The sequence below is a fragment of the Magnolia sinica genome, chromosome 5, assembly GCF_029962835.1.
Source record: "Magnolia sinica isolate HGM2019 chromosome 5, MsV1, whole genome shotgun sequence".
NCBI classification, from domain to species: Eukaryota; Viridiplantae; Streptophyta; class Magnoliopsida; order Magnoliales; family Magnoliaceae; genus Magnolia; species Magnolia sinica.
This window is the reverse complement of record NC_080577.1, coordinates 99,535,398-99,552,139: the sequence shown is the minus strand read 5'-3', so window position 1 is coordinate 99,552,139 and position 16,742 is coordinate 99,535,398. Positions and strand designations below refer to the sequence as shown.

The 16,742-nt window shown below is 39.1% G+C and overlaps 1 protein-coding gene across 3 annotated transcripts in view; it reads left to right on the top strand.

Moving 5' to 3' along the window:
- The window catches only part of LOC131246419 (uncharacterized), a 68,698-nt gene extending 52,970 nt beyond the window's left edge, over positions 1-15,728 (top strand). For all 3 annotated transcript variants that reach the window (XM_058246528.1, XM_058246527.1, XM_058246526.1), the window contains 3 exons: positions 9,299-9,415; positions 13,799-13,855; positions 15,493-15,728. In XM_058246528.1, the coding sequence (XP_058102511.1) occupies positions 9,299-9,415; positions 13,799-13,855; positions 15,493-15,552 (234 nt within the window). In that variant the 3' untranslated portion in view covers positions 15,553-15,728. The remainder of the gene's footprint in view (positions 1-9,298; positions 9,416-13,798; positions 13,856-15,492) is intronic.
- The last annotated feature ends 1,014 nt before the right edge of the window (positions 15,729-16,742 follow it).

The window sequence follows — 16,742 nt, the reverse complement described above, 5'->3', positions numbered from 1 at the left end:
CCTAATGCCAATTACACTTGATATATATAATGTTATAATCAAAATAGGAAACAAATTACGTAATTATGCAAAACTACGTGCGTCGCCAATTTAAGGATTGATCGATTGACATCGATCGTGCCCCACATGTTCGATTGCTCGAACATGCTCAGAAGTGTCCAGAGAGTTTTTAAGTATTTTCGAATATTGTCGATTGATTGACCTGACAATTTGATTGATCGAGACCGTCTAAAACTGTCCAACGACTAATATGTATAATTCGGGGTGCTCTTGATTGATCGACCAGGGTGGTCAATCGATCGGCCCCTATTGCATGTACAGATTGAAGACATCTAATAACATCTCTACCATGGCTTTAATCATCATGAACCACAACTCTAAGCTCCATCTCTAATCGTCTTCTATCATAGCTTCATTGTCACTTCTCGTGCACACTCTATCTTCATCAAACCTTTTTGAGTCCTAGAGAAGTCGCACTGAATCTGAACTTCTTTGCGGGAACCACCTTTATAAACATGTTTGCTGGATTCACGATCGTGTGGATCTTCTTGAGAGTCACACCGTTCTCCTCAAGCACATATTGGATAAAATGATGAGGAACATCAATACGTTTAGTTCTAGAATAGTAAATCAAATTCTTTGCCAAGTTGATCGCACTTTTGCTGTTACAATTAACCAACACGACCTCCTGCTGAAGCCTGAGTTTGCTCATCATCCCTCGCAACCAAACACCTTCCTTGAATGCCTCCATCACTGTCATATACTCAGTTTCAGTTATGGAAAGAGCAACCACAGATTGAAGCTTCGACATCCAATTGACCGCTTCACTCGCTAAGCACAAACGAGTAGCCGGAAGTCGACATTCTGTTGTTCACATTTCCTGCGTAGTCCGAATCAACATAGCCTACAAACTTTCCCTCTGATTTCTCAAATGTTAAGACATAATCCGTTGTACCTCGTATATAACGAAGTAGCCATTTCACTACCACCTAGTGTTACTTGCTGAGGTTTGACGTGTATCTGCTTACAACATCCACTGCATGTGAAATATTTGGTCTCGTAGAGACCATGACATACATTAAACTACCAATTGCACTCAAATAGGACACACGAGACATAATATGTTTTTATTCATTTGTAATAGGACATTGCTTTGAAGAAAGCCCAAAGTGAGCAGCATGGGTTGTGCTAACCGGTTTTGCCTTGTCCATTTTGAACTTAACCAATACCTTATCAAGGTATTTTGCATCTGATAACCATAGGCTGCTCCTCTCTCTATCTCTGTGTATGTCTATGCCAAGAATCTTCTTTGCATCCCCCAGATCTTTCATCTCAAATGTCCCTGATAACCGAGTCTTCAATGTATCAATCTTTGACATGCTATGGCTGACGATAAGCATGTCATCAATATATAATACCAGTACAATGAATTCTTCATTACTCAAATGTCTTGAAATAGACACAATGATCATATTCACCTTTGATAAATTGATGACCCGTCATGAAAGTATCAAATCTTTTATACCACTGCCTAGGCAACTGTTTCAAGCCATACAATGACCTCCTCAACCTGCAATCCTTATTCTTTGACCCTGTAATTCGAACCCCCTCGGTTGCTTCTTGTACATTTGCTCTTCCAACTCCCCATGTAGGAAAGTAGTCTTCACATCCATTTGTTCCAATTCCAGGTTGTATTGGGCAACCAACGCTAACACAAATTTGATAGATACATATCTTACTGAAGTGGACGTCTTCTTTATGAGTACATCCTTGCGCAACCAATCTTGCCTTCTACCTATCTCTTTTTTTTTTTTGTAAATCCACTTACACCGGATTGCTTTATACCTAGCTGGAAGCTCCACCAGCTTTCACGTCTCATTCTTGTACAAAGAATCCATCTTGTCATGAATGACCACCATCCACTTCTCAGCATCATTGTCATCTAATGCTTCTTGGAAGGTAGACGGATCCCCCTCATCCGTAATGAGGGCAAATACAATGTTCGAGTCGTCTTTGTATCTCGTTGGTAATCCGCGATCTCTTGGCGGATTTCTTCTGAGAGGTGGCTGCTCCACCTGCTCCTATACCTCATCATGCAGTTCGGCTTCTATTTGCGTCTCGTCTTTTTCTATTTCAATGTCAATCACCGTTGATTTTTCTGGTTCCTTGTGTTTATGTTTACGAAACAAGGAATTCTCACCAAACCTGACATCATGGTTAATCGTGATCTTTTGTGTGACCTGGTCATACAACTTGTATCCCTTCACACCATTACTATAGCTCACAAACGTAAGTTTCTTTGCCCTTTGGTCTAGCTTATCTCTCGTAACTAAAGGTACATGAGCGTAAGCATCATAACCAAATATTCGCAGTTTTGAGTAGTCTATATCATAACCACTCGACACTTCTTCTGAAATTTTACAATCTATGGACCAATTCACTAAGTAACAATCTGGATCCTTACTCTTGCTCCGGTGGTAGACTCTTAGGAGTTTCAACACCCGGTCATGGGTTCGAGTTTCCATAGGTGGTGAAATCCCACTACGGTGTGAGTGTGTGGGGGTGTGTGTACGTGTAAAAAAGAAAAAAAGAAAAAAAGAAGAAGTCATATTTACAACCTCAGTTTATAGTTCCTTTGCCTCATGCAACATTACTTAACATACTTTGGGCTCTCTTCAAGAGAGTCTGATTCATTCGTTCCGCTACACCATAGTGCTATGGTGTGTGCCTTACCGTATTGTGCATCACTATCCCATCATATGTACAAAACTGATTGAATTCCTTAGAAGTGAATTCACCACCATTTTATTTTTATTTTTATTTTATTTTTTTCTGTTAGCTTGTTAGTACACCCACTGTCAGATCACACTTCGTTGTTAGCCACCCCCACTAGGGAATCGATGCTAAGACCTCGGTGTTGAAACGAGGTATCTTTCACTCAGTCTACCACAACACTTTCAACTTCCACCCTGTCTGCTTTTCAACCATCACCTTCCACACCTTGAAGGTGGCAAAAAGCATCGGATTTATTTTTCAAAAAATAAACCTACACTTTTCTAGAGTAATCGTCAATGAATGTGATGAAGAATGACAATCCTCCATCAGAAACCATGGGGGACAACCCCTATACATCTGAATGCACATAATCAAGCATACCCTTACATGTTTTCCCGACTTAAAAGATAACTGTGATTGTTTACCATATATGCCATGCTCACATACATTAAAATTAACGCTTTTAAATACAGGAATCAAGGAATGATTAGAGAGTACCTTCATGTTGCGTTCGCTCATGTGGCATAGATACACATATCACAAACGTGGCGACGTGGACTCTGCTACATATGCTGTAGCTCCACTCGATACAGTATTTCTGATCAACTTGTAAAGGTTACCGCTTTGCTATGCTTTCATGACAATAAGTGCCGCTTTAAAACATTTAGTACCCGATCAAAACCAGTGAACTTGCATCCAAGTGCCTCGAGTGCACCCAGAGATATCAGATGATATCTTCCTTAGGTTAGGAACGTGTCTCACATCCGTCAGGATACACTCCACCCCATCAAATATCTTGATGCGCATAGATCCAACACTAACAACTTTACAAACAATGTCATTGCCCATAAACACCTGTCCACCATTGCACTCGTTGTAACTAGTGATCCAATCTCATTGAAAAGTCATGTGGTGTGAGGCCCCTGTATCCAAAATCCACTCGTTGCTGAGATACCCGGATTTGGATGTAGTCAGAACATCACCACCATCAACTTCCTCATTGGATTTTGCTGTGTTGGCTTCTTTCGGCGTATTATTTAATTTTTCTCCCTTCTGAGCTTTGGGATTTCAACAATCCTTCTTTATGTGTCCAGTCATGCCATAATTCCAACACTTCCTCTTGCGTCTACCCCTTGACTTGGATATCGATCGTGAGTTCCCCTCTTCCTAATCAGAATTCCTTCCCCTAGTGACCAACGCATCCGTAGAAGAACCCTCGCTGTTGGCATTCTTTCTTAACTGCTTCACATGAAGGGCTGAGATGACAGTTTTGGCGTCTATGGTCTCCCTACTGTGGCACATAGTGTCTACGATATTCTCGTAAGACGTTGGAATAGAGTTTAATAAGATTAGGGCTTGATCTTCCTTTTCGATATTCACCTCCACATTCATCAATTTGTAAAGCAATTCACTGAACATGCTAATGTGTTCACCCTTCCGCCATCTTAAGATTACAGAACCGTTTCTTAAGATACAAATGATTGCTGAAGGATTCCTTCGTGTATAAATTGTCTAGTTTTGCCCAAACCCTTGCGGTGGTCTTTTAATCAAGGAGATTATAAAGAACATTGTTTGCCAAACATAATTGTATTGAGGTAGTGGCTCTCTCATCAAGTTCTTCCTATTCTACATCGTTCAGAGATTCAAGACGCTTCACTTTACCAAGGAGTGCCTGTTGCAATCCTTACTAAACTAAAAAGCCTCTCATCTTCACCTTCCATAGTTCAAAATTGTTTCTTTCGGAACTTTTCTGTTTCATACTTCACGTTTGATCCATTCGACGATATGTTTCAGATTCAAACTCAAAAGCCAATGTTATCTTTGATACCACTTGTTGGGGAATCGCGGAAGCAAACCCCTAATTCTAATCAAACAAGAAAGAGATAAACGTAAACAAGCACCACAGAAAACACACTAGATTTACGTGGAAAACCCTTGCGGTGAACCCCTTGAAAAACCCGAGCTTTCTCTCTAGAACTCGTTAATGACGCTTTGGAATCCCCTAATTTTGATTACACCTGATATATATATATATATATAGTGTTACAATCGAAATAGGAAACATATTACACAATTACGCAAAACTATGCTCACATTCGATCTAAGGGTCGATTGATCTAGAACTATCAATCGATCGAGCCCCACATGTTTGATCGCTCGAACATGCTCAAAATTGTCCAGAGAGTTTTCAAGTATTTTCGAATATTGTCGATTGAGTGTCTAAAACTATCCAACGACCAATCTATATAATTCGGGGTGCTCTCAATTGATTGACCAGGGTGGTCGATCGATCGAACTCCTGTTGCATGTATAGATTGAAGACATCTGACAACAAGTGGGACTGCTGTTCCGTAGAAATGTAATTACCTAATTATAGTGGAAACTATGTAAGGGTTCCTACATCAAACTAGAAATGTAAACCTAGAAATGTAATTACCTGATTATAGTGGAAACTATTTAAGGGTTCCTACATCAAACTACACAAGCATAGGTAAAGAAACAAGTCTAGATGATGAAAATTCAATTTGTCACAGAGTATCCAAAAATTGTTTGGCGTGAGTATGGAATTGGTAATTCCAATAAAAATGAAGATGGTGTGCTTGCAAGAGACGAAGTGGAGAGGAGCAAAAGCCAAAGAGATTCATGATGGTTACAATCAGTGTTCAAATTGTCGACGAAATGTCGATATTATCGGCGATAATATCGGTGTTGCTAGGCTAGCGATACCGAAACCCCAATTTTTCGTTTCTCTCCCTATTATCGGCAAAAAACGGAGATATTATCGATAATTTTGGATTATCGCCGAGAATATCGACCGTAGCCACCAACCACGCAGCCAACAGCCCATTTTTTCGATAAATAGGTAAAAATAAGGGGAAAAAAATAAAAAAATCGCTTTGATTTCGCTGTTTTTGTAAATACGTGAGAGTGATAGCGTACCCGGTTAATTGAAACTCACAGCTCTGAAGAATGCCTCCTGTCGATCTTCGAACATTGCAAAGAGGTAAGAAAAACCGCAAAATCCTCTTTCCCTTTTCCATTTGAAGCTTGAAATTTCGGCAAAAAATCAGCGATTTTAGGAATTTCCTTGCGATTTGGGAATAATATAGGGTTTCGAAACCCTCCCTCAAAAACCCCCTTTCTTCGGCAAGAATCCCTCGCGAACGACATTTCAGGGTTTTCTTCCTCTCTTTTTTTTTTTCTTTATTTCGGGCTTGATATGAGGACGCGGATTGGCTGGTGTACCTTACACCAGCTGTATACCTGCTGTATTGACGTCAGCAAGTTAAGTGGGTCTGATGATGAGGTATGTGTTATATCCAGATCGTTAATCCATTTGGCGAGCTCGTCGTAAGGAGTTAGAAGAAAAATAAGACAGATCTAACTATCAAGTGGACCACACTGCAAAAAGCAGTGGGAAATTGAACGTCTACCATTAAAACACGTTTTTGGGTCACAAAAGTTTTGGATCAATATTAAATTTGTTTTTCCTCTTCATTCATGTCTTTGTGACATTATGAACAGATTGGATGGAAAATAAACGTTACGGTGGTCCCTAGGAAGGTTTCAACTGTGTACATCAATCTTCTCGCAGTTTTGTGTGGTGGGGTCCACTAAAGCTTTGGATCTGCCTCATTCTCTAGGTAATGCCTTAAAATAATATCTCCAAATGAATGGACGTTGTGGATACAACATGTACATCCTAGTAGGGTCCACGGAACTTGATGACGTGTAGCGAGTGTCCCTACGGCAGTATCTAATCCGCGTCCGGTTTTTATGCGGAAAGCACATTGCGTACTGAGTTATACGCTCTAATCGTATAGAGTAAACTCTAGTAGGCCCACCGTGAATGCATCTAGTCCATCCACGCCGTCCATCCGTTTTTTCATATTATTTTAGGGGTTGAGACCAAAATTTAAGCATACCCAAAGATCAAGTGGACCATACCATTGGAAACAGTTGGAATAATAACTTCCACCATTGAAACATTTCTTGGGCCCACAGTGATGTTTATTTGTCATCCAACCTGTTCATGAGATCACACAGACATGGATGAAGGGAAAACACAAATACAAGCTTGATCCAAAACTTCCGTGGCCCCCAAGAAATTTTCAATAGTAGATGTTCAATTCACACTATTTCCCATTATGTGTTCCACTTGAGGTTTGGATATAGTTCATTTCTACGCTCAAGCCCAAAATTTATCTATTAAAATGGTTGGACGGAGTAGATAAAATACATAAATTATGGTGGACCCACAGAGTTTACACAGCACACTTAACCTATTGAGTTACTTGGTACGCAATCCGCTCTTCCTTTTAACATAAGTGGTGTGTGGACGTCACCAAGTTCTGTGGACCCCACCATGATGTATGTGTTATATCCACATGGTCCATCCAATTAGCGAGACCATTTTAGGTAGTGAACCCAAAAATGAGGTAGATCCAAAGCTAGGGTGGACCACACTGCCAAGGCAATGGGGACAATGATTCCTACTGTTGAAACCTTCCTAGGCGCTCTGGCCCACAGTGGTGTTTATTTATCATCCAAGTTGTTCATAAGATCACACGGGGATGGGTGAAGGTAAGATACAAAAATGACATGGATCCAAAACTTTTGTGGCCCTAATAATTTTTCAATGGTAGGCATGTTCAATTCACATTGTTTCCTGTGGTGTGGTCCATTTGAGCATTGGATATGCTTCATCTTTGGGATCAAGCCTTAAAATTATCTTGTAAAATGGATGGATGGGGTGGATAAAATACATAAATCACAATGGGCCCCACACAGTGATAAGCGTACTGATTTATAGGGTGCGCACGTGTCACTTGTTTGTATCCGTGGATTGATGGGTCAATGTTATGTGGGGCCATCATAATGATAAATATTTTATCATTGTTGTCTATTTATTTTGATAGATAATTTTAAGGCATGAGTCTAAAATGAGACAGATTTGCATGACTGCATCTCAGGTGGACCACACTAAAGGAAACAGTGGCGATTAAATGCTCACCATTAAAAACTTCATAGGGCCATTGTAATGGTTTTTTTTTTTCTTGCCATCCAACCTCTTGATTAGGTTACATAGATCTTGATGAAGCGAAAATACGGTTTAGATTATGTTAAAATTTGCCACATGTACCATTTTCAAATGTTAGGTATCAAGCGTCATACACAGCCAAAGTATCAAATACCACACTGATTGGATAATCTAATCCATCCTTGATTTGGCATCTTTGAGTTCATTTACTTTTACATGTCTTAATTACTGTATACCAGCTGCATTTGTATTATATAAACTAATTTTGGTTACTATTTAAGTGATTTCTTACGACAACGCATACTTTTTGGCCCCCATTAAATGAAAATTTCTAATTTAATGCATTCTTTTTGCAAAATTTTCATTCCTGAATATGTAAATATGTGTATTTAGGCATGTCCTGAAGTTTCACTGAAAAATTCCATCATTTTCCCCATATTTCCCCCTTTTTCCCTGCATTTCCGGTTATCGGCGATATTATCGGCGGTAACGATATTATATCTTTATCTCTGGCCAGCGAAACTTGTAGCGATACCAACAACTCGAACACTGGTTACAATTAATGTACACAAGAAACGATAAGACTAGGATTGGGGAAGGGATAACTGTAGATAATGACTAAAGCACTATAGTTGTGGAGGCTAAGTGAATGGGCGATCGACCAATGACAATTGTACTGGTTTTAGACAAGGGGACAATTAACATCATTAGTTCTTGTGCGCCTCAAGAAGGACAATAGGTAATTACTGAAAAGCAATTTTGATGCAATCGGCTTGGATTTCATGGAGAGGAGAGAACTGACTTGTTTGGGCAGGGTCTCGCCAGCTGGCAGAGGATCTTCCTTCACAAGCATGATCTGTCCAGTGTCACTGTAGCGAGTGGAGGAACGTCTTTAGCCGGGTGTCTGGGATCTTCCTTCAACGCTCAGACACGTGTTGGCTTGTACATCTCTACTCATTGCACATGCATGTACGCTCAGTGTATGGAGAACTGAGGTACTTCAATTCTTCAGGTTGTCCATCATTTGCAAAACTAATTGATGAATGGCCACAACCCAATCAAAATGATCACCCTCTCCATATGTGGTTTTACTCCAGTTCTTTCCAAAGCATACATAAAGTGTGGGTCACCTGATGTGCAACTCAGATCACACATGTACATGGGCATGCATATCAGTCAATGATGTCAAATGAGAGTATACTTTTAGGATACAGAAGGCATTTCACCCTAAAGGTGAACCTCACTCTTTTATTGTTTAGCATGGATGAACTATAAGACTCAAACAAATGTAGTTTGATAATGTTGTGAATAAGCACGAACAATACACTACAACAAGGACCTGTCTTTTTTTATGAATATGAGAAGTTACTATAATGTGGCTGACTAAAATAAAAGAATCTTTTATGCTATCACTGAACTTTTCTTTTTTCCTTGTGAGTTGTCAATTTGCTTCTCAAAATATTGATATTAGGTATCTTTCAGGTTGAGTTGCTTCTTGCAAAAGCCTATTCTGACTGGGGCCATGTCAGTGATGCTGTATCTGTTTATGATAGACTCATTTCTATGTATCCAGATGACTTTCGGGGATACTTAGCAAAGGTGCTTTTTATCTATCTTCTTTTAATTTAAATAGTGCATGTAATTATCTCTTCAGTTATCCCAAAGTTTTTATCCCCAACCCAATATCGGCGAGAATATCATCATACTATAGCAATATGTGAAAAATATTGATAAGTCGGCAATACATTGTGATTAAAATGGGTTTCAATATCACCAACCAGGCAATACCGATATTATTGCTGATAACAGGAATATTGCTTCTATCAGACAACGCACATTTTAGGACCTTATACAAAGGAAACTTATTATGCGTACTTTTTTCTTTTCTTCTTCTTCCTCCTCTTTTTTTTTTTTTTTGGTGATCGTTTAAGTTTTAAGTGTATATTAATGTCTTTTTTAGCATCCCCTGAAATTTCATTGAAAATTTTAACCAAGTTGCCAATGTTTCCCAAAAAACAACAAGATATTACGCGATACATGCGATGTTTCCCTTGCGATACCGAGTATGTTTCCATATCCGAAGGGCGTGATACACCTGTTGATACCGATACTAAAAACACTGGTTCTACCCTTTGCATGCAGGTGAATAAGAGTGGTAGAATTTTTTTTTTTCCTACAAATGTTTGTAGGGGATATGGCCTCTATGTTAAGAGTATTCACCAATGAAGCTTATGGAATATAAAAGCAGAAATGAGGACCCATTCATCTGAATAGACAGACAGAAGTAACTTGCAGGTGTAAAGGATGGGATTGCATCCTGAACAAAAATTTATAAATAAATAAATATGCAGGTCATTGATAAGCAGTTAAAGTTCCAATCACTACAGACACCGGCATACAGCACAATGAAACCAGATTTTTAATTAAAAACTGTTAGCATAACCAAGCATACGAACTTCTCTACACATGGGAAGATCTACCCATGCTCTCTGTTCATAGCTAAAGGGGAGCTTTTAAAATGTTATTGTTATTTTGGTATATATTATTTATGTAAAGCAAAGACGATATGTTTCTCCAGATGTGTGTTTGTGCCTCCATATTCTTTTGATCAATGGGTCGTCTGATCAAGGAAGTGAGATCTCAAAATGATCATGGACCAGCAGTCTACATTGTGGAACACATGCGCAATGTTCATATAAACGAATCATCATCATTATGATAGCTTGTCTGAGCTGTTTTCTGGCGCATGTATCATATTCATTACACGTACACATATATAATGGTGTATTTCTAGAATAAAAAGGAAATCCTAATAGTAGAGTTTCATATTGATATGGAAGAACTCAAAACTAATGGTTAATGTTTATCTGTGTGTCAAAATAAAAATAAAAAAAACTGAGAAAAAAGAATTGACAGAATTATTGCACTGAAATTCATGCTTAGTAAAAGTCCAACTTATGACAATGCAGATACTTATTCTCTTAGAAGGCATGCAACAAAGATCTTGATAAAAATAAATTAAATAAGAAGGTTCACTCTAACTAGTAAAGTGAAATCATAGACGCTACCGTACTGTATGGACGATTAGAACAGTTCAAGAGGTTGACCCAATCGTGAATAAGACTTCCCATAAATGATTCTTATCATGGGAATAAAATCACAGGTTGTCCATTGGTTTATGTTGAATTACATTTTCAAATGGTTAGGATCACCTTTTCCTGGCCCAATATATGGTGAGCTGTACCTCCTAAAAGAGGATCCCCCCTGCGTTTGATCTTCATTCCCCACCAACAGGACATTTCACCAATTTCCTTGTAGGGCTATGACTAACAATGCTCCGATAAGTGAATGAGCATGGGAAAACAGGCAAACTTGGAATATACAATTGATTCACATTTTGAATAGTACATGTAAGGTTGGTATACATTTGAGATGGAAAGAAAAGACATATCTTGTAAGTAACTACTGAACAATTTAATTTATAGAAAGTAATGACAAATTGTGATGATTTAGGGAAAAGAAAAAGAAAAAGTACATGCACATTATTTCAATTAGGGATGGATGATTATCAAAGGTATCTTTTATTCTTTTATTCCAGTGTTCCTCATATCGTTGATATTATCGATAATATTGGTATTTGGTACAGATACTAGGTGTAATATAAGAAGCACATTGTATCCATCAATATTATTGATAATATCGCCTTTACACAATATTTTCAATGTTGTGTGCCCTTTGAAATAAATATATTGTATCGTTGATGCGTGTGAAAATATTGCTAATATTATCAATAATATTGATGATACCAGTGTTATACTTGTGGAATTCTAGAAAATAAAAATCCATTTTTTTCAAAAAAAAATTGGGGGATCTCTTCCTAGGGTGTTTTAAATTAGTACATTGTGTTGAATTATTGCGTTATTTCTTAAAAATTAGTGCATTAAAATCATATTTATTAATTAAATGTTTTTGTCTGACAATGCATTGTTTGAGCCATTGACACAATGGAATACCTTATATATAGTTGTGTTTTTTTTTTTTGGTAATATTTTAAGTCTTGAGTGTGTAATCATGTCTCTTTTAACATCTCATAAAGTATCAGTATACCCTTTTTTTTTTTTTTTTTTCTAATTTTCCCTAATGTTTCCCTCAGACAACAACACATTCCCCGTACACGTGGGCGGACCCTGATGTGGGCGGGGCCTAAGGGCCTAGGCAAGCTACTAATGGTTGGCAGGCTACTATGCTGTCAGGCTATTGTGTACGCAGTGGGGGTTGGACTTGTCCCACATCGGAAGCGCTGTCTGAAGTTATGGTGGTTATATATGGAGTTAGCACCTTCATAGTATGAGGCCTTCCTGCGGGAAACAAAACCACCGCTGCGTACTCTGATGGGTTGTCAGTTAGGTTGGACAATATCTGTGGGATAGGTGTTGATGTGGGCGGGACCATGGGAGCACCGGGTCTGGGCGAGCTACCAATATCCTTCCCCCACATGAGGCCTTTTGGGGGAAGCCCTGAGAACAAAACCGTGCGAGTGCAAGCCTAGAGTGGATAATATCATACTGTGCTGGTCGGGCTATTACAAATGGTATCAGAGCCAAGGATGGCTCTGCCCTCGGTGGGGGATATTGTGACGCCCCTATCACTGTTGCACATGTGAGCAGGCACACATGGGCGGACCCTGATGTGGGCGGGGCCTAAGGGCCTGGGCGAGCTACCAGTGGTTGGTAGGCTACTGTGCTGGCAGGCTACTGTGTATGCAGTGAGGGTTGAACTTGTCCCACATCGAAAGCGTTGTCCGAATTTATGGTGGTTATATGTGGAGTTAGCACCTTCATAGTATGAGGCCTTCCTGCGTGAGAAAAAACCACCGCTGTGTACTCTGATGGTTGTCAGTTAGGTTGGACAATATCTGTGGGATATGTGCTAATGTGGGTGGGACCACAGGAGCACCGGGTCTGGGGCGAGCTACCAATATCCTTCCCCCACATGAGGCCTTTTGGGGGAAACCTTGAGAACAAAACCATGTGGGCGCAAGCCCAGAGTGGACAATATCATACTGTGCTGGTCGGGCTGTTACAGGGCAAGATTGTGACGCCCCATCACTGTTGCGCATGTGGGCGGGCACACGTGAGCGGACCCTGATGTGGGCGGGACCTAAGGGCCTGGGCGAGCTACCAGTGGTTGGCAGGCTACTGTGTACGCAGTGGGGGTTGAACTTGTCCCACGTCGGAAGCGCTGTCTGAAGTTATGGTGGTTATATGTGAGATCTAGCCTTCAATAGTATAACGCGTTTTGGGGGCGACCTTGAGAACAAAGCCACAAGCTTCGGCAAAGTGGACAATATTATACTATTGGGGTTGGACCGACAATATTGTGTCCTTGGGTGAGGCGTTTCATATAGTATCAGAACCGAGGACGGTTCTGCCCTCGGTGGGGGATATTGTGACGCTCCGTCATTGTTGCACATGTGGGCGGGCACACGTGGGCGGACCCTGATGTGGGCGGGGCCTAAGGGTCTGGGCGAGCTACTAGTGGTTGGCAGACTACTGTGCTAACGGACTACTGTGTATGCAGTGGAGGTTGAACTTGTCCCACATCGGAAGCGCTGTCCGAAGTTATGGTGTTATATGTGGGATCTAGCCTTCAATAGTATAACACGTTTTGGGGGCGACCCCGAGAACAAAGCCGTGAGCTTCGGCAAAGTGGACAATATTATACTGTTAGGGCTGGACCGTTACATTATCAACCATAGTGACTACATGTTTCCATATCCTGGTTCTATGATACATGTAATGATAACAATATTTTGAACAGTGTTTTATTTCATTGAATACCGTTCATTCCCATTCGGCTGCATACTTCTATAACATGTCCCATTTTCTTTGTATCGCTAATGAATTACCGATTTTAGTTGCTATCCATCAATGATGTGATAAGGTTTTCATAGAATGAGAATTCTCACTGATGCTTCTGCAGGGAATCATTTTGAAAGAAAATGGTAAAGTTGGTGATGCTGAGAGGATGTTTATTCAAGTATGTGAATACATTTTTTCTTTATTGTAGTAATCAGTTCCTCACGTTTCACAATTATTAATGAAACATTATTTTCTTTTCAAAATTTAATGAAAAGGGCCACTGATCTTCAAAATTCTGGACTGCCATTTTTCATTATCAGCAGTTACATAAAAAAAGGGTCCTAGACATCTGTTCTCGTTCTCAACATTCTTGAGAAATTGTGATGTTAGTTTCATCATTGTGGTTACTTCTACTTCAAGCCCTAAGCTTTCTTTAAATCCATGATGTTGACTATGCTAAGGTTCACATGAGGACTAGAACCCCAAATCTAGTGAGCATTGTCACAAATATTGCTAAGATTTTCAAAATCTTGTGATAAATTCATGACAAAATAACTAGAGGATATTATCATGTTAATATCATGATACTAAAATTTCGCAATGTATCAGAATTATCTTTTTAAGTTAAATTTTGGTATTTCATTATGTAGATATATACTTTGTCTAAAATTTTCAAATGATTTATTGATTTATAATAATATTTTTAAAATTTATATTTTCAGCAAGATTTTCCTGATAATATATACCAATCAAAACATCAACATTTGAATATTTCATGAGAAATTCCTGAACTAAGGCATTGCCTAGATTGAGATTTGTGTCTATGGTACTGAGAACTGCTTACAATAAGAAACCATTGACTCCATAATTTGTGGGCAGACTTCCAATTCACATTTGAAATGTTAATGGTTTTCATGGAGAATGTTTTTCTCATTTCTAAAATTCCTTTAGGACATGTTCGGATTGTGGGAAAAGAATAAAATGGATGACTTTTCCCATGATGGGACATTTCACCATATTTTGGTAGCAAAGGAAACATTGGATTTGAAAATGCAATCATTACTCAAACATCATACTCAAATTCTCACACGCAAAATATAAGCTGTGAGAACTATATTTGGATTTCCACTTGTTATGCAAACAAGACCCCCAAAATGGAATCCATGCTCATGGGAAATATTGGGAAATCAATCATTGGATAATCATTATAATTTTCTTTTCTTTTCTTTTCCGACCATCCAAACTGGAAATAGGCTCTTAGGGCCAGTTTTGATAAGAGATTTATGTGGTAAATCAAATCACAGGTGATAGGATCACAATTCTCCTCCGTTTGGATTGCGATAAATCCAGTGGATTCCACGAAAAAGGGAATCAAGGAGATCTCCTACATGGTGGAAAAGGGTAGTGTAATCAGTTACAAAATTGATTCATTTCTCTTATCAAAACTGGCCCTAATCTGTTTGGATAAGAGATTTCCATGGTAAATCAAATCACAAGCGATATTATTACAATTCTCATCTGTTTGGATTGCAACAAAAAAATTTGATTCCTGTATCCAGGACATGTTCTGCATGATTGAAAAGGAAATCATGCTCATTGCATAATTGATTTCTTTTACCATGGAATTCTCTTATTCATACTAGCCCTTAGAGAGCATATCCATTCTTATACCAGTTTTTGGTAGGTCATCCCTTTGAAGCAAGTGTTTTTGCATTTTCTAATGTGGGTCCAGGGTATTTTAGTCATAAAGGAGCAGTTATTTTCTTATATGTAAAATATGAAACTGGTGTAACCAGTTCAAGTGGTTGGATGCAGGCGCGATTCTTTGCACCGGAGAAAGCCAAGGCGCTGGTAGATCGCTATTCAAGACAGTGATCCCGATCATGCACGCGGAACTACTACATTTACCCATCTCTTTTATTTAGTTATTCTGTACAGGTGTGAATAGCGATGTGGGATGCACTAATCATGCATGCCCTCTGAGTAAGATGAAGATTCAAATGTTTTTACTGACTAATTTCTTGAGGTTTCAAATGGAACATCTGTTTCCCGATCTCTTGATCATTTTGAGACTAGTGTTTGGCGGTTTCTCTACTCTTATAACTAGAAAGAAGCATTTTGGTTTGATGATGCTAATCATCTAATCTATGGTTCTTAAAAACATATGGTTGCGAAGGATTGGGCGCATGATTGTGTATATAATGGCAAGAACTTTGATAATCGCACACACGTGTGCCAGCATGGCACATACGTGAGAGATCTAATCCATCCATCAGGTTGGTCTGTCGATGAATGTGTTTTCCCAGAAATGAGATCTGTTCCAATCAGCATGTGGGCTCTGATGGGTTAGAAAACACGACAGCATTTTCAGAGCTGTACATTTGTTTTTCAAGCTATGGCCCACCTGACCAGTGGAACAAATTGATTCTTTGAGCTATGGTATTAATATAATGCTCCTGCTCTGATGGATGGATTGGATTTTGGACCTATCATGCCATGCTGTCAGATGTGTGGTGCAAATGAGTTCTGGAACCATCATCCCATGCTAGCAAATGTGGGGTGCGTACATGAGGTTTATTGCCTGTGCGTGTAGGCTCAGCGATCACTAATAGCAAATGGATATTTGGGATTTTTACCGGAAAATTCATCATGCTGGTTTTCTGTAAACATACTTCCAACTTTCATATTTCCAAAATTATACCTCTGAACCGGTTAATGATGTAAAAGAGAAATTTCCCACTGTAAACTTCACTTTTAACCCACCGGCTTTTTTAAACATCTAAAACTTTACTTTCCATTTCTAAATCCGTGCTGCACAGATTGATTATTTTTAGACAAAAATACCCTTGTTTTTTGTGTTATATTCCTTTTATTCAGTTATACCCAAAAACTTAATCATCATTTTACATCTGCAATCGTTATCAGGGATATGTTCATTGCTTCAAGCCGGTCGTATTAATAAACTTGGAATCTTCTGCGTTTTGCCCATAAGGTTTTTATGCAATCTTTCAAAGGATTGTAAATTGCGTTTCACTTCAATGCACTCTTCTTCTTCTTGAACTCGT